At 43.5% G+C, this 25,536-nt stretch overlaps 1 protein-coding gene across 4 annotated transcripts in view; it reads left to right on the top strand.

Moving 5' to 3' along the window:
- The window catches only part of sipa1l2 (signal induced proliferation associated 1 like 2), a 541,912-nt gene that overhangs the window by 279,900 nt on the left and 236,476 nt on the right, over nucleotides 1–25,536 (top strand). For all 4 annotated transcript variants that reach the window (XM_070884682.1, XM_070884684.1, XM_070884683.1 and 1 more), the window contains exons 5-6: nucleotides 8,940–9,114; nucleotides 10,365–10,468. In XM_070884682.1, coding sequence (XP_070740783.1) covers nucleotides 8,940–9,114; nucleotides 10,365–10,468 — 279 coding nt within the window. The remainder of the gene's footprint in view (nucleotides 1–8,939; nucleotides 9,115–10,364; nucleotides 10,469–25,536) is intronic.

The following is a 25,536-nucleotide window of genomic DNA, read 5'->3' as shown; positions in this document are numbered from 1 at the left end:
GACCATTGCTATGGAAGCCTGCCTTGCACGATGGAATAAATCACTAACGCCCATTTAACATCCCTTCAGCCAACGTGCAAATTAAAAAGTGGAAACTAGCAGGTTTTAAAATGGACGATATTCCAGCGATCACACAAATATATAATCGCTAACGCCGGAAATGCCACCCACTTTTGGGCGATCTGGACACCAATGCAAAGTCTACCCATAGACTTTAATTTGAACAGTTGTCAAAACTAAGGATTGGCTATCAGATTCTGAGGAAGGTGCAGAAAAACCTGTGTACAAATAAATTTAAATGGAAGGTTGTGATTTTATTTAATCATCTGTTAACTGTCTTCACCTGACACAGTATTTTTTAAAAAAAACCTTCCAGGCTGAGATTCATCGCAGAAGGTTGATCATTTTGTTCTATTAGATTCTGAGGAAGGTGCATGTGCTATATCATCCTACATTATGGAATTCCATTAGGTGAGTAGAGTGCTCTGTTTTTCAGTATTTTATCCAAAGATACTGGGCTGGATCTTGCTGGTGGGACATCTCACTGTGTGTCTTTGGACTTTTTCCTGCACTCTTGGAAAAACTTTTGTGCTGTAACTTGCTGGAAGTGCAAGCTGATAACGGGGGGGCAATGGGACATCTGGGGCCTCCAGGAACAACAGGAACTCTTGCTGCTCCTTCGTCCTGACCTCGCCGCTCCTGCTGTACCTGCCCGCACTGCAGTCAGCCGTCGCCCTCCTGCAGCAGCACGCGCTGCTCCCTGCAGTGCCATGCCGTCACACGCTGCTCCCTCTGGTGGCCCCGGCCTGCTGATGGTCTTGCAGGCCGGGGCCCATGGGCAGCATGGGCAGCCCACACTGCGATGTGTGTGCACTCGGTCCATGAGGCAGAGCTGGTCTCCAATTGTCTTGGGTAATCCTTGCCACTGGACCAAGATTTATCTCTGTCAAGCCTGTGTGGTGGCTGGTGTGCAACGGTCACCCCATGTTTTTAAAAAAAAATAATCCACGCACAGGCATCTTCCAACCTTCAACATGTAGTTCGGGACCTGGAATATTAGGTCCTTCATTGAAACATCTGTGAACTCATCCCTTTTCGGCGTGGAAGCAAGTCATCCTGGTTTTGAGGGACTGCCTATGATGATGACGATGAACACCAGGACCAACGGTCTATCTCAAACAATGAGATTAAAGGATTGAGAAAGAAACAGAGGCACAAAGGAGAAGGAAATAAGGTGAATGAGAGTCAAATCAGGTGCAGAAAGAGAAATAGAGGGCAGGAAAGATTGGAGAGAGAGAGAGAGCGAGAGAGAGAGTGTGAAAAAGAGACACAGTAAAGGTAAGAGAAAAAAATTATTTTCCATTTTTAAAAACCATCGGCAACAATTTACTACATGCAGGAATGAGACTAAATAGTTCCCTTTCTGGACCGGAGAGGTTGATTTGGAATTGCATTAACGATTATCATGTTAAGAGTACTTACTCTATTAATTACCAGACTTAAATTTCTGTGGCGAGTTTGATGGGCAATTAATGTGCAAATCCAGCAAGTTCTTGAAAATAACGGGGAGGCTAAGGGCAAGATGCCGATTGTGAGAAGCAACCGGTGGAGCGGTGTTTATGGCCCCCCCCCTCAAAACCCACCCTGTGACCAAGCCCCCTTTTGCATGGTGTCCACCTTTGTGATTATAGGGCTGAAATTTAGGCATGCCAGAAAGCTGGCACACCCTCCATTTTAATTTTTATTTACCTGGTTTTACCGCCGGGAGCGATGAGGTGGCCCTCCGGTCGATTTTCTGCACTTTGAAGGTTTTTAAGCGTCGGACTGGAAGTCGGTTGTAATGAGGGCGGGAGTGCGGCGATATTTCCTGCTGAGGGGCGGGTGACAGCGTCACCACACACTCTCCCCTCTGTTAAAGGGGAGAGATCTGGAATTTTTTAGCTTTGGTTACTGGGCCACCAGGGAGGATTTTGGCCAGGCCAGAGACCCGGCACCCAAGAGGGGGAGCCAGACTGCCTGTTGGCGGTCCAGCCAAACCTGGGGCAATAATTGGCTGGCCAATGGGAAATCGGCTGGCAAAAATAAAAACATGGCGGCCGTGGCAGTGCCTTGAAGGGCTGCCAGGCCGCGCGCGCACACAGGACAAGGTGCACCGACTGAAAAGGCTGTCGGGTGACACCACGCGACGGGTCGACAATTTTTTTCGGGTGAATTTAGGTCGGAGTGTTCTGGAGGTGCGGGAGATCGGCGGAGCGTGCTTTGATGGTGCGCTTGCATCGGTCGGCAGCAGTGGGGACAGGCGGGAAAATCCGAGCTTCATTTGGGTCGGGACGGCCAATGGACTGCAACGCGGTGGCCACTCGATGCCGCCACAAACCGCCGGTAACGGGCTTATTCTGCCCCTGAATTTCGGCCCCCACGTCTCTCTCAATCGTTGGGATGTTTTTCTATGTTAAAGGTGCTAAAATAAATGCAAATTGTTGTTGTAAGGTACTTAGTGGAGCCTCTTGTAGAAAAAAAATGCCTTTCAAGCCCTTGGGACATCCCAATGTGCTTTGCAGCCAATGAAGCACTTTTAAGTGTGGTAACTGTTGCAATGTTGGGAATTGCGACAGCCAGTTTGCACACAGCAAGGTCCCACATACAGCAACGAGATAAATGACCAGATAATCTCACTTTAGTAATGTTGGTTGAGGGATAAATATTGGTCAGGACACTGGAAAACTGCTCAAAAGTCTCTGGAGTGGAACTTGAACCTACAACCTTCTAATTTCGAGGCGAGATTTCTACCCACTAAGCCATGGCAGAGACCTTTTTAAAAAATGGCATAGAACAAACAAACTTTAAGAACCACAACTTTAGATTTCAAACCATTTCAAGAGGCACCTTTTATTTTTGTTGAAAAAAAAATTGTTCTTCGTTTTGCCCATTTGCGAATTTTGAAAAATTTAAACTGTGAGTAATGAAATCATGGGATGAATTGACTACTGAGGCCGGCAGTGTGGAGGAGGAAAATGATAACGTCAGCAGACACAGTCCTTCACCTTAAGTATACTTCAGCATCAGCTATTTATCTTAATTCATCCTCCACAAATTCTTCAGCTCAGCAACTTTTCCAACCGCAAGCTCCTGATAATATCATCAGCACTTCCTCTTTAAACCAAAATATTCAAGAGATTAACAGACCAGAACAAAAGGATGTAAATTATGAGTTAAATGCAACAATGTCTTTTTACGAGAATTTGTGATGGAAAGTGTTATGTCTGTAGTGTACTTACGAATGACTCCACGAGGCAATGTGTTGTACTCAAACTGTCGTGACCTTGGTCTTTTATTCGTGACTCCAGAGTGAGACACAAGCATGGTTGGCAGCCTTTTATACTGGGCCCTGCACACCTATGCGGGTGACCCTCAGGTCTCCCACTGCAGTGCACTCTGGTGGACAGCCTCTGCCACGGGCAGGAAATCCCGGTCGCCACCAGTTGCACCCTCTAGTGGTGCCAGCATAGTATATACACAGTGTAAACCTTATTGATAGTATGTCAGGTGACAAGTCTCCATCTTATGCAACTATACAGTGACTACACAGAGTATACCTATAGTCTGCATATATAACAGAAAGATTCACTAATGGGAACTTGGTTTTCAGACTACTTAAATGTAGGTTTCAATTCTTGGATGGTTTTAAGGATTGGCTTTTTCACTCCTCGACTGTAGATGGGAAACTGTACCTGTTTGAAATGCAAAGTTATTTTATATGTAACAAGTTGATCTCCTGTGGCGTTGCTCACATGAGTGTCGGGCCCCAAGTGCAGTTTTCAGGTGAAGAGGGTTTAGAGGGAGAGGGGCTAAGTGGAGCCAGATACATGAGTAGATATCCCGGGGCGTTCAGAGTCACAGGATTTACTGGTTTATAACACGGGTGGTTGTCCCTACGGATAACAGCAGGGCCACTGACTTAGTGACTGAGAAATCTAATTCCAATTTTATTCTACAGTATCCTAGGATTTTTGCTGGTTCTGCAAATGTGCCCATTATTGCATGAAAACTGTAATTGAGTGGACTTTCATTTATTCATTTTCCTGTACTGATGCATTTTTATCTCTTCTCGTTTTTAAAAATTAAGACAGAGTAAGATAGTATGAGACGCACCAATTGGAGCTTAGGTGGTTGGTGTTTAGGAGAAATAGAGTTTAGTTGCATTCTGGTGGGGGGAGTGCTGTATTTTGTCAACAGTTTGTGATATTGTTTGGGGGATGGGCTTTGCGATCTGTCAGGACTAGGATGGGGGGTCTCAGTGTTTGACAGTATTGGGGGATTGGGAGGGTGGTTGTTTGTCCAGCTTCAGTGTGGAGGGAGACTTTGGGCTTTGAATCCTGTGTGGCTGAATCAACTGGAAATCAGATTTAGTGAATAGGATGTGGGTGCGGACATAATATTTTCAACATATGGCAGTTACGCTACCACTTCGTTACTACAAAACCATTTGTGGTTTGCAGCACCAGTAAAGCGATAGTACATGACCAAGTCCAGTTTTTATCTGACTCTGGAACATTTCCGTGAGAAGCTCTCTCAGGGAGACCACCTCATAGCACGAGGGCTTGACACCACATGGAGCAGCTCGCAAAGCCGGATTTATAAAGCGCTCAGCGGATATCGAGAGCAAACTGAAGCAAAGTGTCTGCATTGCTCAGTGGGCAGCACACGCGCCTCTGAGTCAGAAGATTGTGGGTTCATTTCCCACTCGAGAGACTAGAGCACAAAATCTAGGCTGACACTCCAGTGCAGTGCCGAGGGAGTACGGCACCGTAGGCGATGCCATCTTTTGGGTGAGACGTTAAACCGAAGTTCCGTTTGCCCTTTCAGGTGGACAAAGATTCACTATTTATCCATCAAGCAACATTACTGAACAGATGATCTCACCATTTATTTAATTGCTGTTTGTGAGAGCTTGCTGTCTGCAAATTGCTGTGTGTTCTTCATTACAAGAGTAGAGCTGCAGAACACCAAAGGGCAAAAAACATTAGTGGGAGTTGTGTACAGACCTCCAAACAGTAGTAGTGATGTTGGGGAGGGCATCAAACATGAAATTAGGATTGCATGCAATAAAGGTGCAGCAGTTATAATGGGTGACTTTAATATGCACATAGATTGAGTTAACCAAACTGGAAGCAATACGGTGGAGGAGGATTTCCTGGAGTGCATAAGGGATGGCTTTTTAGACCAATATGTCGAGGAACCAACTAGGAGGGAGGCCATCTTAGACTGGGTGTTGTGTAATGAGAGAGGATTAATTAGCAATCTCGTTGTGCAAGTCCCCTTGGGAAAGAGTACCAAAATATGGTGGAATTCTGCATTAGGATGGAGAATGAAACAGTTAATTCAGAGACCATGGTCCAGAACTTAAAGAAGGCTAACTTTGAAGGTATGAGGCGTGAATTGGCTAGGATAGATTGGCGAATGATACTTAAGGGGTTGACTGTGGATGGGCAATGGCAGACATTTAGAGACCGCATGGATGAACTACAACAATTGTACATTCCTGTCTGGCGTAAAAATAAAAAAGTGAAGGTGGCTCAACTGTGGCTATCAAGGGAAATCAGGGATAGTATTAAAGCCAAGGAAGTGGCATACAAATTGGCCAGAAATAGCAGCGAACCTGGGGACTGGGAGAAATTTAGAACTCAGCAGAGGAGGACAAAGGGTTTGATTAGGGCAGGGAAAATGGAGTACGAGAAGAAGCTTTCAGGGAACATTAAGACGGATTGCAAAAGTTTCTATAGATATGTAAAGAGAAAAAGGTTAGTAAAGACAAACGTAGGTCCCCTGCAGTCAGAATCAGGGGAAGTCCTAACGGGGAACAAAGAAATGGCAGACCAATTGAACAAGTACTTTGGTTCGGTATTCACTAAGGAGGACACAAACAACCTTCCGTATATAAAAGGGGTCAGAGGAGGAACTGAGGGAAATCCTTATTAATCGGGAAATTGTGTTGCGGAAATTGATGGGATTGAAGGCCGATAAATCCCCAGGGCCTAATGGACTGCATCCCAGAGTACTTAAGGAGGTGGCCTTGGAAATAGTGGATGCATTGACAGTCATTTTCCAACATTCCATTGACTCTGGATCAGTTCCTATGGAGTGGAGGGTAGCCAATGTAACCCCACTTTTTAAAAAAAAAAAGGAGGGAGAGAGATAACAGGGAATTATAGACCGGTCAGCCTGACATCGGTAGTGTGTAAAATGATGGAATCAATTATTAAGGATGTCATAGCAGTGCATTTGGAAAGAGGTGACATGATAGGTCCAAGTCAGCTTGGATTTGTGAAAGGGAAATCATGCTTGACAAATCTTCTGGAATTTTTTTGAGGATGTTTCCAGTAGAGTGGACAAGGGAGAACCAGTTGATGTGGTATATTTGGACTTTCAGAAGGCTTTCGACAAGGTCCCGCACAAGAGATTAATGTGCAAAGTTAAAGCACATGGGATTGGGGGTAGTGTGCTGACGTGGATTGAGAACTGGTTGTCAGACAGGAAGCAAAGAGTAGGAGTAAATGGGGACTTTTCAGAATGGCAGGCAGTGACTAGTGGGGTACCGCAAGGTTCTGTGCTGGGGCCCCAGCTGTTTACACTACATTAATGATTTGGACGAGGGGATTAAATGTCGTATCTCCAAATTTGCGGATGACACTAAGTTGGGTGGCAGCGTAAGCTGCGAGGAGGATGCTATGAGGCTGCAGAGCGACTTGGATAGGTTAGGTGAGTGGGCAAATGCATGGCAGATGAAGTATAATGTGGATAAATGTGAGGTTATCCACTTTGGTGGTAAAAACAGAGAGACAGATTATTATCTGAATGGTGACAGATTAGGAAAAGGAGAGGTGCAACGAGACCTGGGTGTCATGGTACATCAGTCATTGAAGGTTGGCATGCAGGTACAGCAGGCGGTTAAGAAAGCAAATGGCATGTTGGCCTTCATAGCGAGGGGATTTGAGTACAGGGGCAGGGAGGTGTTGCTACAGTTGTACAGGGCCTTGGTGAGGCCACACCTGGAGTATTGTTTACAGTTTTGGTCTCCTAACCTGAGGAACGACATTCTTGCTATTGAGGGAGTGCAGCAAAGGTTCACCAGACTGATTCCCGGGATGGCGGGACTGACCTATCAAGAAAGACTGGACCAACTGGGCTTGTATTCACTGGAGTTCAGAAGAATGAGAGGGGACCTCCTAGAAACGTTTAAAATTCTGACGGGGTTAGACAGGTTAGATGCAGGAAGAATGTTCCCAATGTTGGGGAAGTCCAGAACCAGGGGACACAGTCTAAGGATAAGGGGTAAGCCATTTAGGACCGAGATGAGGAGGAATTTCTTCACCCAGAGAGTGGTGAACCTGTGGAATTCTCCACCACAAAGTTGTTGAGGCCAATTCACTAAATATATTCAAAAAGGAGTTAGATGAAGTCCTTACTACTAGGGGGATCAAGGGGTATGGCGAGAAAGCAGGAATGGGGTACTGAAGTTGCATGTTCAGCCATGAACTCATTGAATGGCGGTGCAGGCTAGAAGGGCCGAATGGCCTACTCCTGCACCTATTTTCTATGTTTCTACAACAGTGACACTTCTAAAAGTACTTCATTGGCTGTAAAGCGCTTTGCGATGTCTTTAGGTTGTGAAAGGCGCTATAGAAAACAAGTTTTTCTTTCTGTATTAAAAAAATTTTTTCAGAGTGTGAAAGCTCCCATCCAATCCCATCAAAATTTCCCAACTGGGAGCAGAGCTCTGCGCACGTGTGCAAACATGTATTTACAGAGCTCTGCACATGTGTGAGCACAGATTCACAGAGCTCTGCGCACATGTGCGAACACTTATTTACAGAGCTCTGCAATTGTGTCTGAGCTGTAGTTTCGGCTGGGCAGTATAAATCTGGTGTTGCTGGTTCTCAGACTATTAGCACAATATGACTCTAATCCCAGATATTGTGACTTCGATGTAGGAATTCCACAAATAAGATTAAGGTCTACAACCTGAGATTACATAAAATGGGCTTTATTGTTCAGCTGTCGGATCAAATCCACAGTCTCTCTTTCTCTAGACTGCACCCTCAGCTGACTACATTGTACTTAAAATGTGGGCTGACTTCTTGGCATTCAGTCACAAGAACAAACAAGGGGTGCGCATCAACGGCTGTACTCAAGCTTCAATTATTTCCCTGGACTACAAAAACTCGGCTCTAAATAATCAGAAACCCACAGAGAATGATCATGTAGCTATATTAAGTTTTTCCAACTACAGCCAACACTCCAGGATAGCTGCTTGCACTGTTGTCCATCAAAACAGATGATTTGACAACAAATAATTCCTCTAACAGAGAATGAAGTTAGATATGGTAAATATTCCACGGATGTAATCCATTATTAATTGTCGTTGCACGTGATTGAGTTATTGAAATTCATCCAATCCACACTTGAAAGAGAATTCCTCAAACATAATTCTTCTTCATTAAAGAGAGAGCCTCAGTGGTGTGACATGTCTGTGAACTGATATGCTGCATGGTGGGATGAGTTCTCGCCTCGGTTCACGACATTGTGACGGTTGTCTTTGGATGAGTATATCAGATTAGGCATTAGCCAAGATCAGATTAGCCAAGGGAGAAAATCCTGGAGACTGAGGGAATCCCCAGTGAATTGTCACAGTAAGTTGCACACTCTCCCCTGAGACAGAAGGTTGTGGGTCCAAGTCCTACTCCAGAGACTCAGCACAAAATCTCAGCTGACACTTCAGTGCCAGTTGGCCGATATTCTTGTACTCAATTCGGTGGAATTTGGAGAAAAGAAATTTTGAAATTCTGGGAAAGAGGACGTTTTATACAATTAAATTTAACATTCATCTCTGAAATCATGTGCTTAGCAATGGTTTGTTAAAATTATTACTTTTGTTTCAGCTAAGCTTCCAGCATAAAGTTGGAGTCCTTTACTGTAAAGCAGGCCAAAGTACGGAGGAGGAGATGTACAACAATGAGACGGGAGGCCCAGTGTTTGAAGAGTTCCTCGATCTACTCGGCCACAGGGTGAGACTAAAGGGCTTCACCAAGTACAGAGCACAGTTGGATAACAAAAGTAAGCCATTTTTTCTTCTTTATCGGGTGTTTATAAATGATGTCCCAGTGTTCTTCCTTTAACTTCCTGCACTTTGGTTGGGAGACCTGACTGACCCTTCGGTGGCACTCCCTAGTTCTGGTTTGTGATGGGAGGGAGCTGATTTTTTGGCAGCTGCCAAGTTTAGCACCTGCCCGTCTGAGCGCGATTGGTTTGTCATCTCTATATCTGTCTGTCTATCTATGTCTCCCTACCAATATATATTTTGGGTCTGTCTCACAAATTAGATATACAGTTCCTAGTATTAGATTCAGTATTATTTTCAGAATTAGAAACCCTTTTCATTCTAGTGAATTGCCCCATAATCCTATGTTAACAAGGAAGATATCAGCATCTCATTCACCACTTGTTGCCCTTTTGATGATTTAGAACATGTTGATGGCAATTCAGTAACGTATACTTCTTCGTTGATTAACGAAGTTGAGTGACGGGGAGAGTGGATAGCGGACGTGACCTGACAAGTGGATGTGGGGTATCCCATGGTGGGAATTTAATATCCATGGAGGAAATGAGTGGATAAGGTGATAAGCATGCTATAATGCACAGAATGACTGGGCGGGGAAATGGGGTGTGGGTGGGGCCTGGAAATTTGAAGATTTTCTTGACGACTTGGGTCACCGAGTGACATCAAAGTGTGAGGAACAACAAGTTACACAATTTAGAGTTTAAAAAAAAATAAAGATCGCCGTGTTTTGTAAATAGACTTGGCTTAGAGAATTAATTAAATAAATGCAGCTACAAATTCATTCCCAAAAGGGTTCCTAGCAGTTGGGGCTTGTGGGGAATTACACTATTCTTGTATTTCTGTGCGCTTGTAAAAGTTTTGTATGAAGTGAGTTGATGTGGTCTCGAGCCTGTTCTTGTGGGCACCATAGCAATGCTTAGAATATGGGGCAAAGTGGTCATGGCATTTGGGTGATAAGTATAGGTGACTGGCATGGGAACTGCCCAATAACGTACTGGTGCAGTCAACCTGTGTCCTGATATTCAGCTTCATACACATTGTTGAGTCAAAGTTAAAAGTGATTTATTCTCCTGCTTGTTATACCTGGCCTGGAAGTGGAAACATTTCTACTGTCCAGCACTGCCATCACTCATCATATTGAACAGTCTTCCCCCCCCCCCCCACCCCAATATATCCTTTAGATGAGGAGTTAGTACATGTAATCACTATCCAAACGTTTGTACATCGTGCCTTGTTTTTGTTTCAGCTGATTCCACAGGAACTCATTCCCTGTATACTACATACAAGGATTATGAAATCATGTTCCACGTGTCAACAATGCTTCCATACACACCCAACAACAGACAGCAGGTATGTAAGGCACTGACATCATACATGGCATCAGTAGCAACCATCAATATTTTAAAGTGGAAGACTTAACAAGTCAAGTGCACCTGGTTACGTGGTTTTCTTGTATATAAGGAGCTTGGATCTAGTGCAGTATTGCCTTGATTTCCCCAATCAGGATGCAGTGTATTGTGGTCTGCTTATTTCACAATTACATTTTATAGATGCTAGTATTAAAATTAGTCCCAGTTTTCCCAACATCTGCATTTGTAATGAATCCAGTGCCATAGTTTAACAAGTTGTATAATCTTGGTCGTCTTTTCCGTGCAGTGTTGTAAATATCAATAGTTTAGTGCTCACAATTTTAGGCAAGATATGCACTCGGTCATGTGACACCTGAACTACAAACCATTCCTCACAATATTTTCTGTCTGATTCCAAGCACTGCTCCGTAATTGAGGTCTGCTGCAAGAATATGCAATCAGGTTTTAATTTGTGTAATTGATTCAGTGCGAATCTTAAAACAAAGCACTGTGGCTTCCCTGATGGCTCAGTTGATCAAACCAACATATAATTAAATTATCCAGTCGAGCAGAGCGCAGGTTTGCTCCTTAGACTGTGATCCGTTAGTGGGCCTTAGCCGGGGTGGCATTAGGTGCTGCCTCTGCCCCGACGCTAGGGAGGGGAAAGATTCAGCTGCTCCTGATGGCTGTCTCGTGGCCTTGGCTTTGGAGTACGGGAGTGGGAGCAAGATGAGGGGCTTGGCTCGGGTGCTCTCCAGCTGCCTAGGCTGAGACAAAGAACGGTATCTTCGACAAGGATCTGGCCTCCCATGGAACAGGCTACTCAGCAGGAGCCAACACCTTCAGGAGATGGCGTGGAGAGAAAATTGGCCTGAAAACGAAACCCAACACAAAGTCCAGTCACGCAACACTCTTTGGGAGCAGTATGCAACACTGCACAGTGCTATGTAATGTCAATGGAAAGTACATAAAGGCTTATCATACGTTTTGATCATTCCTAATAAAATAATGAACTTGCTGCATTATTCCTACGTGCTGGCCTACTGCTAATTTTGCTTCCGTTAGCACCCACGATCTATGCTAAAGTTCCCAATAACAATTCCTGATTTACTCCCTCCCCTCCATCATTGCTTTTTATAGCCGCTTTCATTACTTGTTAATTGAGAATCAGGGAGGCAATCTGGCCCTTGGACTTTTCCACTGCTGATCTTTATGGGTAATTAGGTGGTCCTCGTTCGGGGAGGTCCGGCTGGCTAGGAACTGAGTATGTGGCAGTGTTCTCTAGTGTGCACAACCCTCTGCTCTGCGCTTCGCCAATTCTGGCCTCTTGCCATCCCTGATATCCACCGCTCCATCATTGCTGGCCTTGCCTTCGGCTGCCTGGGCCCTAAACTCTGGAATTCCCTTGTTAAACCTCTTCGTCTCCCTACTTTTCTCCTCCCTTTTTAAAATGCTCCTTAAAACCTACTTCTTTGACCAAGCTTTTGGTCATCTGTCTTGTTATCTCCTCCTGTGGCTCGGTGTCAAATTTTGTTTGATAACATTCCTATGAAGTGCCTTGGTATATTTTACTATGTTAAAGGTGGTACAGGTATATAAATGCAAGTTATTGTGTAGGTGTTCAGCAGGTTGTCAGCTCACTGAGCTCTGCAGGGTAGATTTTCTATCTTGACATTTTTAGTGTCTTTTTGCCAGTTTTTTGGTCCCTGTTAAATCCAATACCATGCAGATGGTCGGTGAAGGGAGGGAGACTAACAGGCCTCTTTCATTAGCATTTCAGCAGGATTTCAAGTAATAAATTTTTCTTGTTTTAAATAAATTGCCTGTGATGTAGAAATATATGTGGGTCAGGAGGGAATTGCCATTAAAATTCCTTTTGTGGGCTGCTTTCTGAAATGATTGCAAATCAATTTCTGTGTATTTCCTTGGCACTGATAGATGTATGGAGCGTGAGTGAACAACCTGTCTGTTTGAGGACATCAGTAGGAGGAAAATGAAGTGCATTCACACTAATTCCTTTATTTAGTAACACAGTTCAGAATGATGTGTGTTGGGTTATGATGTAATGAAGTAAGATGGTTGTGAGCTGACTAAACTGCTGGATTTACCTGCTGGAGAGGATGTCAAGGCAACCTGTTTGTAAACTTTTACAGAGTTACTTTTTATAGTCCTTACATGGGCACACTGGCTCTCCCATTTTATTTACTTGCCTCCTGTGCAGTAGCACCTGCCCTTCTTACCGTGGCGCGCACTCTCCTCCTTGATGACGTAGCTAAGTTTTTCAGTGAATACAAATTTTGCAATTCTGAATGAATATCTTCTCAAACCAAGTTAACCCTCTGTGGTTGTCCCTGTAACCAGCTGAGCAGCTCCTCAGTGACTCCGGGACCATGGGGATGAGTGGCCAGCCAGCCTGGCCCATCTCCCTGACAGAACCTGGAGGGGTAGACCTGTCCGTGATGGCCAGAGTAACCCTGTCAGCTAAAGGCCCAACAGGTAGGGTGATCCGAGCCAGACCAGTCATTGGAAGCAGTTCTAAAGCTCAAACAGCTATTCAATCTTAATGGCATAATTTGTGTTGACTTAAAATCACCACTGTGTCGATCAGTGCAATTGATTTTATTTTTCAGCGTGCCTATAGCCTATTGAAGTAATGTAACAGCTTCCTAAGGAGACCTCAGATTAAATATCAACTTTTCATTTAAAAGCACATTTTCAATATGGGTCAACATTCATAAGATTATATTGAGATACTGTTGTTTAAAACAAAATCTTCCAGTTTTTAAAAAAAAAACCTTGCTGGTATATGACTAAAGGGTTGCCACTGCCTTTCCATCCTTTATTACGGACTAATCGTGGAATGCATGTTGGTCAGATTACCGGGTATGCCATCGGACCTCAGTTAGATAGTAATTGTATTAACAAACTGAAGCTGTAATCTTTTAGTCTACTAGTTCAGATATTACTCCACATCTTTGGATGTACAGCTTTGAGTGCCTTCCAGCTGAAGCGGGGTGATTGATGTGTGGGTAACCCATCAGTCTGAGCCTCCACACCAAGCTGCTGGGAAGTCCTCCTGTGAAGTGCACTTAACTGTACACGGCCCACTTACTGGTGCAGAGAGCTTGGGACGCCCTAAAGGTGCACAAGTGCACTGCTGCAGTTTGATTGGCTACAATTGTGTTAAGTGCCGGCAAGCTTCATTCTGCTGATCTGGCTAAAATCACTCTCGGTTAGTTCTTCAGCTATTTGGTTATCTGGAGGTGAGGGCGAAGAATCTGTAACCAGTCTACCCCTGCAGGTTCCATTAGTGAGTCAGGCTGCCTGGTTAGTTAGCAACCGTGCTCTGAAATATATTACAATAGTAACACTTTGGCTGACAAGCACTTTGGTTTGTCCTGAGGCCGTGAAAGGCGCTATATAAATGCGAGTCATTTTCTTCTTTTTACTGCAGACCTGCTTAGCTGATTGCCTGCAGTCTGCCCCACAGTTTGGCTTGATTCTGAGCGTTTATCACCAGGCATCTCATCTTGGTGCCACCTTGATACAAAGAAATCCCGCTTACCCCCACCCTATCCCCGGGGACAGTGAGGTTATCCTCACCCCCACCCTATCCCGGGGACAGTGAGGTTATCCTCACCCCCACCCTATCCCGGGGACAGTGAGGTTATCCTCACCCCCACCCTATCCCAGGGACAGTGAGGTTATCCTCACCCCCACCCTATCCTGGGGACAGTGAGGTTATCCTCACCCCCACCCTATCCCGGGGACAGTGAGGTTATCCTCACCCCCACCCTATCCCCGGAGACAGTGAGGTTATCCTCACCCTATCCCCGGGGACAGTGAGGTTATCCTCACCCTATCCCGGGGACAGTGAGGTTATCCTCACCCCCACCCTATCCCAGGGGGCCAGTGATGTTATCCCCAATCCCACCCTATCCGGGGGTCCAGTGAGGTTATCCCCAATCCCACCCTATCCCGGGGGTCCAGTGATGTTATCCCCACCCTATCCCGGGGACAGTGAGGTTATCCCCACTCCCACCCCCACCCCTTCCCAGGGGAATACCCGCACTCCTTCCTGAGGGGTAGCAAAGTTAATGGGTATTGGAAGAATTATTTGGGGAGCTGACCTCGAAAGCTGATAAATGTATCAGCGTAATAGGACAACTGAGCTGTGTGTTGGACACTGATCTTTCACCTGTGAGGCCAAGATTGAAATCCACCCTGACTTATGGGCTTCACGTCTCCCCTGTCTGCAGGCTGCAAGGGTCTTGTGTGAATTGAGTGAGTTAGGCAGTCTCAGTCCCGTTGTTAATGGACATGGGCCCACAGCGGATACCTCGTTGCCTATTTTGGCCCTAATTAGCAATTTTACTTGGACTGGCTTGAGAAACGTAGGAACAGACCTCAGGCTGGTGCAGCAATGAGTGCTTTCTGGGGTTGAGTTGGAGCTCATTGAGGAAGTGTAGATGGAGCTTTACTCTGCATCTGACTGCCATACCTGATGTAGGAGTGCTTGGTGCTGACACTGGCCAACTGAAATGAGACTAGTTCCATTTCCCAGTATTAACATCCCTCATCTTGAACGCAAAAAAAACTCCCCAAGTATATTAATTTTGTGGGTTATAACTAAATCTGCAACTCCCATTATATGATCACACAAGGAGTTGTTTTATAATGTAGCCCCAGCCAGGTTAATCCCCATACATCTGTAATAAATAATCTGACTGCAGGTAATATTGTGTTCTTCATTCCCTAGATAATGCAAGTTCCCATCTCCATTAAAGACATAAGAACAGAAAAAAATAAGAGTAGGAGCAGGCCATACGGCCATTCAATAAGATCATGGCTGATCATCGACCTCAACTCCACTTTCCCGCCTGATCTCCATATCCCTCGATTCCCCATGACTCCAAAAATCTATATCTCAGCCTTGAATATATTCAGAGACTCAGCATTCACAGCCCTCTGGGGCAGAGAATTCCAAATTTTCACAACCCTCTGAGTGAAGAAATCTTTCCTCATCTCTCTCAAGTGGCCTACCCCATATCCTGAGACTGTGCCATCTAGTTCTAGAAACTCCAGCCAGGGGAAACAACCTCTCAGCATCTATCTTGTCAATCCCCTTCAGAATCTTGTATGTTTCAATGAGATCACCTCTCATTCTTTTAAACTGCAGAGAGTATCGGCCCATTCTACACAATCTCATCATAAGACAGCCCTCTCATCCCAGGAGTCAATCTTGTGAACCTCCGTTGCACCGTCTCCAAGGCAAGTATATCCTTCCTTAGATAAGGAGACCAAAACTGTGCACAGTGTACTCCAGGTGTGGTCTCACCAAGGCCCTGTACAATTGTAGCAAGACTTCCTTACTCTTATACTCTAACCCCCCTGCAACAAAGGACCACATGCCATTTGCCTTCCTTATTGCTTGCTGTACCTGCATGCTCACTCTCTGTGTTTCTTGCACAAGGGCACCCAAATCTCTGAACATCAACATTTAAAAGTTTCTCACCATTTAAAAACTATTCTGTTTTTCGATGCTTCCTCACATTTCCCCACATTATACTCCATCTGCCACCTTACTGCCCACTCACTTAGTCTATCTATATATTTCTGCTTTATGTTCTCCTCGCAGTTCATTGTCCCACTGAGCTTTGTATCATGAGCAAACTTGGATACATTAATCCCTTCATCGAGGTAATTAATATAGATTGTAAATAGCTGACGCCCCAGCACTGATCCTTGCGGCACCCCACTAGTTACAGCCTGCCAACCTGAAAATGACCCGTTTATCCCTACTCTTGGTTTTCTGTCCGTTAGGCAAACCCTTCTCCATGCTAATACATTACCTCCAATCCCATGAGCCCTTATCTTGTGTAATAACCTTTTATGTGGCAACTTATCAAATGCCTTTTGGAAATCCAAATATACTACATTCACTGGTTCCCCTTTATCTACCCTGCTAGTTACATCCTCAAAAAATGTAATAAATTTGTCAAACACGATTTCCCTTTCATAAAGCCATGCTGACTCTGCCTAATGTTATGATTATCTAAGTGCCCTGATACCACTTCCTTAACAATGGATTCCAGGATTTTCTCGACTACTGATGTCAGGCTAACTGGCCTGACTTTTTTTTCTCAACTACCTTTCTTGAATAACGCTGTTACATTTGCAGCCTTCCAATCCGCTGGGACTGTTCTAGAATCTAGGGAATTTTGGAAGATCAAAACCAATGCATCCACGATCTCTGCAGCCACCTCTTTTGGAACCCTAGGTTGTAGGCTGTCGGGTCCAGGGGATTTGTTGGCTTTTAGTCCCATTAGTTTTTCTCTACTTATATTAATTACATTAAGTTCCTCACCCTCATTGGACCCTTGGTTCCTCAGCATTTTTGCTATGCTTTTTGCACCTTCTACAGTGAAGACAGGTACAAAATATTTAACGTTTCTGCCATTTCCTTATTCCCTGATATAATTTCTCCTGCCTCAGTCTCTTAAGGGACCAATGTTTACTTTTGTTACACTCTCTTCCTTTTTACAATACTTGTAGAAGTTCTTACAATCTGTTTTTATATTTCTTCTAGTTTTCTCTCGTAGTCTATTTTTTCCCTTTTTTTATCCATGTTTGTCACCTTTGCTGGTTTCTGAAACTCCCCCAATCCTCAGGCTTACTACTATTCACACCATTATAAGCTTCTTTCAATCTAATGCTATCCTTAACTTCTTTAGTTAGTCCCGGATGGCTCACTTTTCCTGTGTAGTTTTTGTTTCTCAATGGAATGTATTTGTTGCGAATGATTAAATATTTCATTAAATTTTAGCCACTGCTTATCTATTGCCATACCTTTTAATCTATTAATCCAATCTACCTTAGCCAACTCACCCTTTATACCTATGTAATTGGCTTTATTTAAGTTTAGGACTCTAGTTTCAGACTTGGGCAAGTCACACTCAAACATAATGTGAAATTCTATCGTATTATGATCACTCGACCCCAGAGGATCCTTTACCATGAGATTGCTAATTAACCCGGTCTCATTACACAATACAATACCTAAAATAGCCTGTTCCCTGTTGGTTCCATGACGATTTGTTCTAGGAAACTGTCCCAAATGTATTCCATGACCTCGTCCTCCTGACTACCTTTACCATTTTGACTTGTCCATTCTATATGAAGATTAAAATCCCCCACGATTATTGCATTACCTTTGTTACAAGTTTCTACTATTTCTTGATTAATATTCTGTTACCATAGTTCCTTGAAGCTCATCAACGTTTGCTGATAAGTTCTACAGAGGGGTAAAAAACACCCAAGAAAGCTGATCAAAGTTGCCAGGGAAATGGTTATTTTACATGTCAGTTTTGCACTGTCATCAATTAAACATCCTACTGTGCTATGCTGTGTTGTAATAGGCTCCAAAGGTACCTCAACAAGTATAATTATTTGAATCTTACTAGCTACAAAATTATACCTACTGATAGTGAGCCGATTAATGAGGGAATTGCCGGTCTGTCTGCTGTCTATTTATTGAAAATTCTAGCTCAAAACTCAAGCTATACCAACAGATTTTTACCTTTATGGCAATTAGGATCTTTGACTGCTTGGACACAGCTGGTGAACTGAGTGTCACATTGGCCCGGGAATTGCGGTCGAAGGCTTGCTGTGTCCGCGTACTCCTCCAAACTGCTGGAAAACTCTGTACCTGCCTGCTGCTTCCGGAGCTTCCGACTCCTGGTCCTGCAGGTGTACGCCTGTGTAAAGGCCCATGCATCCCAGGGGCGCATGCGGTTCGCAAGTGTCCCTGGGAACACGTGGGCCAGGCCAACCAATGAGAAAGGGGGATTCCAAGGGTTCCATTTATGTATGGAACCTACATGAGCATAACAGAAATCACCTTCAAAAATACAATCCCACAACACGGAAATAAAAATAATCACAGGTTCAAAACTCATGAAAATGCCATTTAATTAAACATTTAAAATAAAAATTTCATATTTTGAAAAATAAATGTTAACATTTTTAAATGTAAGTGAATGTTTGAATCAGTTATTTAAATAAAAAAAAATGATATTTATTTAAACACTTACGCTGGTAAAAGATGACCTCGTGCCTGCTTTTACCAGGCGTAAGGGTTTGGTGGGTATTCGCTGGGCAATAGTTGGGCAAATAGCTTGACTCTCTGCCAGTGAAGTCAGTTTCCAGCAGATGGGTATAATCTGTGATAGATATCACACTCCAGGGCACGCCGTCATAGGCCCCATAAATTCCAGGCCAATGTGATAGAGATGAGGTTAATAGAAACAAATCTAATGTAAAAACGGGAAAAAAACCTTGCATTATATATTTTAGTATAATGCAGAATTTTTGCTTCCATTTCCTGTTAACCAATATTTGTAGTTCCAAATTGTCTGAAGTGTTTGGCTATGCCGTGAGTTAAAGGGAGGCAACCACATTAAATTATGACCGTTACAGATGTTCCTTAATGTGTCGGAAATAATCAGTTTAGCTTTGGTTAGAATGGTTCAAGAAGAAGCCTGAAGAAAAGTAAGTGGCAGAACAGTAGACATGCTTCTCTATGGCATGCCAGAATGTGAAGTAAGAGAAACAAATGGTATGGATTTCAAGAGTGCAGTTACACTTTTACATCTGTGTCTTGACATTTTTCAGTTTCTACATGTCAAATATCAAGTGTTGATTTTGAATGACATTGATTGCCGAAGTAGATCAGCAAGGAGCACGTATTTCTGATACAACAAATGTAATTGCCTTTATTTACATCAGAAAATTGTGTTTTTCTTCTCGAGCTTCCCTCTCGAAACCCACTTTATTGCTCAGTCCCCATACCCTGATTCTCGTGTTTCTCCAAGTGTTTGCTAATTTAATCCAGCACTTTACCAACAACTGGTGCAAGCGTAACTGGTCTCCAATTTCCTGGCTTTCTCCTCACTGTTTCTGACTAGGAAAGTCCCGTTTGTCACCCGCCAGTCCTTTGTCACTGTTTTACTTTCCCTAAAATTTGCAAAGATTATAGTATTTTCTATGTTTCTATGTACGAAACTCTGCTATTTGTTCCCCAGCTTCCTTCAGTATCCTCTGGATTAACATCAAGCCCCTGGGATTTGTCTACCTTGGGTCTGAGTAACTTCCTCAGTCCCATTTCTGTTGGAATAATTTCCGCTGACAATTCTACACCTGCGATTAATAGTTTTACAATCACGTGTCTGCTTCCTCTGTGAAAGCTGAGGCAAAGTCCTTATTTAATATTTCTAGCATTCTTTCACTTTATCTCTTGGTCATGTCGCCCACAGTAACTGCTCTCTTATTAACTCTATATTCTATAGAAAACCTTTTCATTGGCCTTTGGTTTTTGGGGGGTAATTTACTGTCTCAGCCTTTCTAATCTCCCCTTTTTATAGCTTTTCAATATTAAATATATTTCCCTGCCTTTCACTTTAGCACCTGCACTAATCGAAAGCTTGTTTTTCTTTCTTTGATTTGAAATCCAGCCTTCAATTACACTTCCGTTTTTCTTGGCTTGTACCCCTTCCAACTCCTGTTAAGTATTTCCCGTTGTTGATTTACAGTTCTCTTCGCCAGTATTTGTTTTCATTTAATCTGGACGATGTCTCACTTCACCTCGCTGTATTTTTTCTCCCCCAGTCAAATACCCTTGTCACTGACTTATTATTCCTTTACCTGTTCTTGTACTACCACCGTTCCCCCCCAGAACTATATTGTGATCATTGGTTACCAAATGTTCCCCCATTAGAGACACATGAATATACAAACAATGACAGACCTACTTCTCCGACCAGCCTGTCCCACACAGTGGTGAAGCTTGCTTCACAATACACCCCCCGCCCCCCCCCCCCCCCCCAAACTGGAGCCATGTGCTCTCCTGGGGGAGGCAATAAATAATTTCAAACCTCGGCCAATTACGGAAAAAGCAAACTGGGAAATTCCTCTCCGACCCCCTAGACCAGAAGATCACTCTAATTCGAATTTGCATTAGCAGGTACATTAGCAACCTCATGTACAAAGGTGATCTCTGCCCCAGCCACAAACAGGTCCAGCTCTCGCTTGAAGGAATTCAGCAAATCAGCGTTCACCGCACCAGCCTGTTACACAGCTCCAATATTCTCTGGGAAAAGAAAAACTGCCTAACATTCAACCTAGATCTGCCCTTGCATAATTGTATTTTACGAAGCTCGATCAAATCATCTGAGTCTGCACTTTTTTCTAAAGTACAGAGACCCAGTTTTTTTTAGCCTATCTGGGTAACTAAGGTGTTTTAAAGCAGAAATTAATCTGTGTCCATCCCCTGCACCCTTTCCAAAGTCTCAATATCCCCCACCATACGAGCAGACCCAAAGTGGACACAGTATTCTAATTGAGGCCTAAACAAGGTCTCGTACAAAGACAAAATAGTAGTTGCTCTGTAAATACATCCTAGAACTGTGCTCACTTTGGCTATTGCTTCATGCATTGGTCACGGATCATTAGAGAGCTATATAAGAACATAAGAAATAGGAGCAGGAGTAGGTCATACGGCTCCTCGAGCCTGCTCTGCCATTCAATACGATCATGGCTGATCTGATCATGGACTCGTGTCCACTTCCCTGCCTTCTCCCCATAACCGCTTATTCCCTTATCGGTTAAGGAACTGTCTCTCTCGGTCTTAAATTTATTCAATGACCCAGCTTCCACAGCTCTCTGAGGCAGCGAATTCCACAGATTTACAACCCTCGGAGAGAAGAAATTCCACCTCATGAAATGGGCGGCCCCTTATTCTAAGATTATGTCCCCTAGTTCTAGTCGTCTCTATCGGTGGAAACATCCTCTGCATCCACCTTGTCAAGCCCCCTCATAATCTTATGTTTCGATAAGATCACCTCTCATTCTTCTGAATTCCATTGAGTAGAGGCTCAACCTACTCAACCTTTCCTCTTAAGTCAACCCCCTCATCTCCAGAGTCAACCTAGTGAACCTTTTCTGAGCTGCCTCAAAAGCAAGAATATCCTTTCATAAATATGGAAACCAAAACTGTACGCAGTATTCTAGGTGTGGCCTTACCAATACCCTGTATAACTGTAGCAAGACTTCCCTGCTGTTAGAATCCATCCCCTTCGCAATAAAGGTCGAGATTCCATTTGCCTTCCTGATCACTTGCTGTACCTGCATACTATCCTTTTGTGTTTCATGCACAGATACCTCCAGAGCCCCCAAACATGACTTCCCCTTAATAAATCCATGCTGACTCTGCCTGACCAAATTTTGCTTTACCAAATGTCCTGCTACTGCTTCTTTAATAATGGACTCCAACATTTTCCCAACCACAGATGTTAGGCTAACTGGTCTATAGTTTCCTGCTTTTTGTCTGCCTCCTTTTTTAAATAGTGGTGTTAGATTTGCAGTTTTCCAATCTGCTGGGACCTTCCCAGAATCCAGGGAATTTTGGTAAATTACAACCAATGCATCAACTATCTCTGCCACTACTTCTCAAGACCCCAGGATGCAAGCCATCAGGTCGAGGGGATTTATCCGCCTTTAGTCCCATTATCTTACTGAGTACCACCTCCTTAGTGATTGTGATTGTGTTAAGTTCCTCCTCCCCCATAGCCCCTTGACTATCCACTATTGGGATATTGTTCATGTCCTCTACTGTAAAGACCGATACAAAATATTTGTTCAGAGTTTCTGACATCTCATGTTCCCCATCACTAATTCCCTGGTCTCGTCCTCTAAGGGACCAACATTTACTTTAGCCACTCTTTTCCTTTTTATATACCTGTAGAAACTCTTGCTATCTGTTTTTATATTTCATGCTAGTTTACTTTCATAGTCTATCTTCCCTTCCTTAATCATTTTTTTAGTCATTCTTTGCTGGCTTTTAAAAGCTTCCCAATCTTCTGTCCTCCCACTAGTTTTGGCCACTTTGTATGCCCTTGTTTTTAATTGGATACCGTCCTTTATTTCTTTAGTTAGCCACAGGTGGCTATCTTTTCTCTTGCACCCTTTCCTCCTCACTGGAATATATTTTTGTTGAGAGTTGTGAAATATCTCCTTAGATGTACACCACTGTTCATCACACTGTCCTACACTTTAATCTATTTTCCCAGTCCACTTTAGCCAACTCTGCCCTCATACCTTCATAGTCTCCTTTATTTAAGCTTAGTACACTGGTTTGAGATCCAACTTTCTCGCCCTCCATCTGAATTTGAAATTCAATCACGCTATGGTCACTCATTCCAAGGGGATCCTTTTCTCGGACATTGTTTATTAATCCTGTCTCATTACACAGGACCAGATCTAAGATACCCTGCACCCTGGTTGGTACCGTTACATACTGCTCAAGGAACCCATCCATCCCTTATACATTCTATGAACTCTTCCTCAAGGCTACCCAGACCAATTTGATTTGTCCAATCAATATGGAGGTTACAATCACCCATGATTATTGCTGTTCCCTTTTTACAAGCTCCCACTATTTTTCTCTCTCTCTATATGCTAAAATACCCAGATCTCTCTCTTCTCTCTCTCTCTCTCTCTCTCTCTCTCTCTGTCTCTCTGTCTCTCTCTCTCTCTCTCTCTCTCTCTCTCTCTCTCTCTCTCTCTCTCTCTCCTCTGATTTTAATTATTTTCCCTGTAGGTGTATGTATGTATACTTAGCATTTGACCTGTCCATGTGCATAACACTACATTTCCCTAAGTTAACCATGGATCCAACACACCCACTGCTGCCTGTAGTAGTCGAGCATCCTCTACAGTCCTGACTCTCGTATCTTGGTATCGTTCACAAACTTGAAAGATTACTGACATGCTCTGCCTCATTACCCAGAAGCAGTTCAAGCATTGCTTCCTTGTTGGGAATAGCAGCATACTGACTGAGAAAACAGCCTGAACACACTGCCAAGAAAAACCTCCCCTTTACACCACAGACATTTTCCCTATCCCAATCTATTTTTGGATAATTAAATGGCCTACAATTATGTGTCTCTTAACACATGCCTCTCCATAATTTTTCTACAAATTTCATCGCTCAATTTCTTTTGCACTATTTGTTAGTCGCTAACAAATAGTGCAAAAGAAACAATAATGTGACCAATCCCTTGCTATTCCTCAGCACAATAGAAAAATATTCTGCTTAAATTATTTCTCTCTAATTCCTTATTGTCTAATCCTGTACTAGTATCTATAATTAATACTGGTACGTCCTTTCCCCTTATTCATTGACTTTCGTAGGAACAGGAGAAGGGAGGCCATTCAATTTGATCATCACTGATCAGTATTTTAACTCCATTTACCCGCCTTGGTTCCATATGCCTTGATCCCCTTACTCTGCACCACAACTCTCTTTGCCCACCTTAATTCCATATCCTTTGTTATCCTTGCCTGACAAAAATCCATGAATCTCAGTCCTGAAAGCTCCATCTCTTCCAGTGCCCACAGTCTTTTTTGGGGAGGGGATGGGGAAGGAGGAGTTCCAGTTTTCTACTAGCCTTTGTGCAAAAATGTATTTCCTAGTTTCCCTCCTAACTGGCCTGCTCTAATTTTAAGATTAGGTTCCCTCGTCCTCGATTTCCCCATCAGGGAAAATAGTTTCTCTATATCTACCCTATCGAATTCATTTGGCATTTTAAACACCTCAATCAGATCGTCCTCAACCTTCTAAATCAAGGTGAATACAAACCCAAGTTCATGTAACCTGACCTGATTTAGCCCTCTAAGCCCTGTTATCATTCTAGTGAATCAGCACTGCACTCCCTGCAAGGCCAATGTATCTTTAGAACTCAGCAGAGGAGGGCAAAGGGTTTGATTAGGGCAGGGAAAATAGAGTACGAGAGGAAGCTTGCAGCGAACATTAAAATGGACTGCAAAAGCTTCTATAGATATGTAAAGAGAAAAAGGTTAGTAAAGACAAACTTATGTCCCCTGCAGTCAGAATCAGGGGAAGTCATAACTGGGAACAAAGAAATGGCAGACCAATTGAACAAGTACTTTGGTTCGGTATTCACTAAGGAGGAGACAAACAACCTTCTGGATATAAAAGGGTTTAGCAGGTCTAGTAAGAAGGAGGAACTGAGGGAAATCCTTATTAGTCGGGAAATTGTGTTGGGAAAATTGATGGGATTGAAGGCCGATAAATCCCCAGGGCCTGATGGTCTGCATCCCAGAGTACTTAAGGAGGTGGCCTTGGAAATAGCGGATGCATTGACAGTCATTTTCCAACATTGCATTGACTCTGGATCAGTTCCTATGGAGTGGAGGGTAGCCAATGTAACCCCACTTTTTAAAAAAAGAAGGGAGAGAGAAAACAGGGAATTATAGACCGGTCAGCCTGACCTCAGTAGTGGGTAAAATGATGGAATCAATTATTAAGGATGTCATAGCAGCGCATTTGGAAAGAGGTGACTTGATAGATCCAAGTCAGCATGGATTTGTGAAAGGGAAATCATGCGTGACAAATCTTCTGGAATTTTTTGAGGATGTTTCCAGTAGAGTGGACAAGGGGGAACCAGTTGATGTGGTGTATTTGGACTTTCAGAAGGCTTTCGACAAGGTCCCACACAAGAGATTAATGTGCAAAGTTAAAGCACATGGGATTGGGGGTAGTGTGCTGACGTGGATTGAGAACTGGTTGGTAGACAGGAAGCAAAGAGTAGGAGTAAATGGGTACTTTTCAGAATGTCAGGCAGTAACTAGTGGGGTACTGCAAGGTTCTGTGCTGGGGCCCCAGCTGTTTACATTATACATTAATGATTTAGACGAGGGGATTAAATGTCGTATCTCCAAATTTGCGGATGACACTAAGTTAGATGGCAGTGTGAGCTGCGAGGAGGATGCTATGAGGCTGCAGAGTGACTTGGATAGGTTAGGTGAGTGGGCAAATGCATGGCAGATGAAGTATAATGTGGATAAATGTGAGGTTATCCACTTTGGTGGTAAAAACAGAGAGACAGACTATTATCTGAATAGTGACAGATTAGGAAAAGGAGGTGCAACGAGACCTGGGTGTCATGGTACATCAGTCATTGAAGGTTGGCATGCAGGTACAGCAGGCGG

The sequence above is a fragment of the Pristiophorus japonicus genome, chromosome 7 (assembly GCF_044704955.1).
Source record: "Pristiophorus japonicus isolate sPriJap1 chromosome 7, sPriJap1.hap1, whole genome shotgun sequence".
In the NCBI taxonomy this organism is placed as follows: Eukaryota; Metazoa; Chordata; class Chondrichthyes; family Pristiophoridae; genus Pristiophorus; species Pristiophorus japonicus.
The sequence above is the reverse complement of the archived record's forward strand: the minus strand, read 5'-3'. Positions and strand labels throughout refer to the sequence as shown.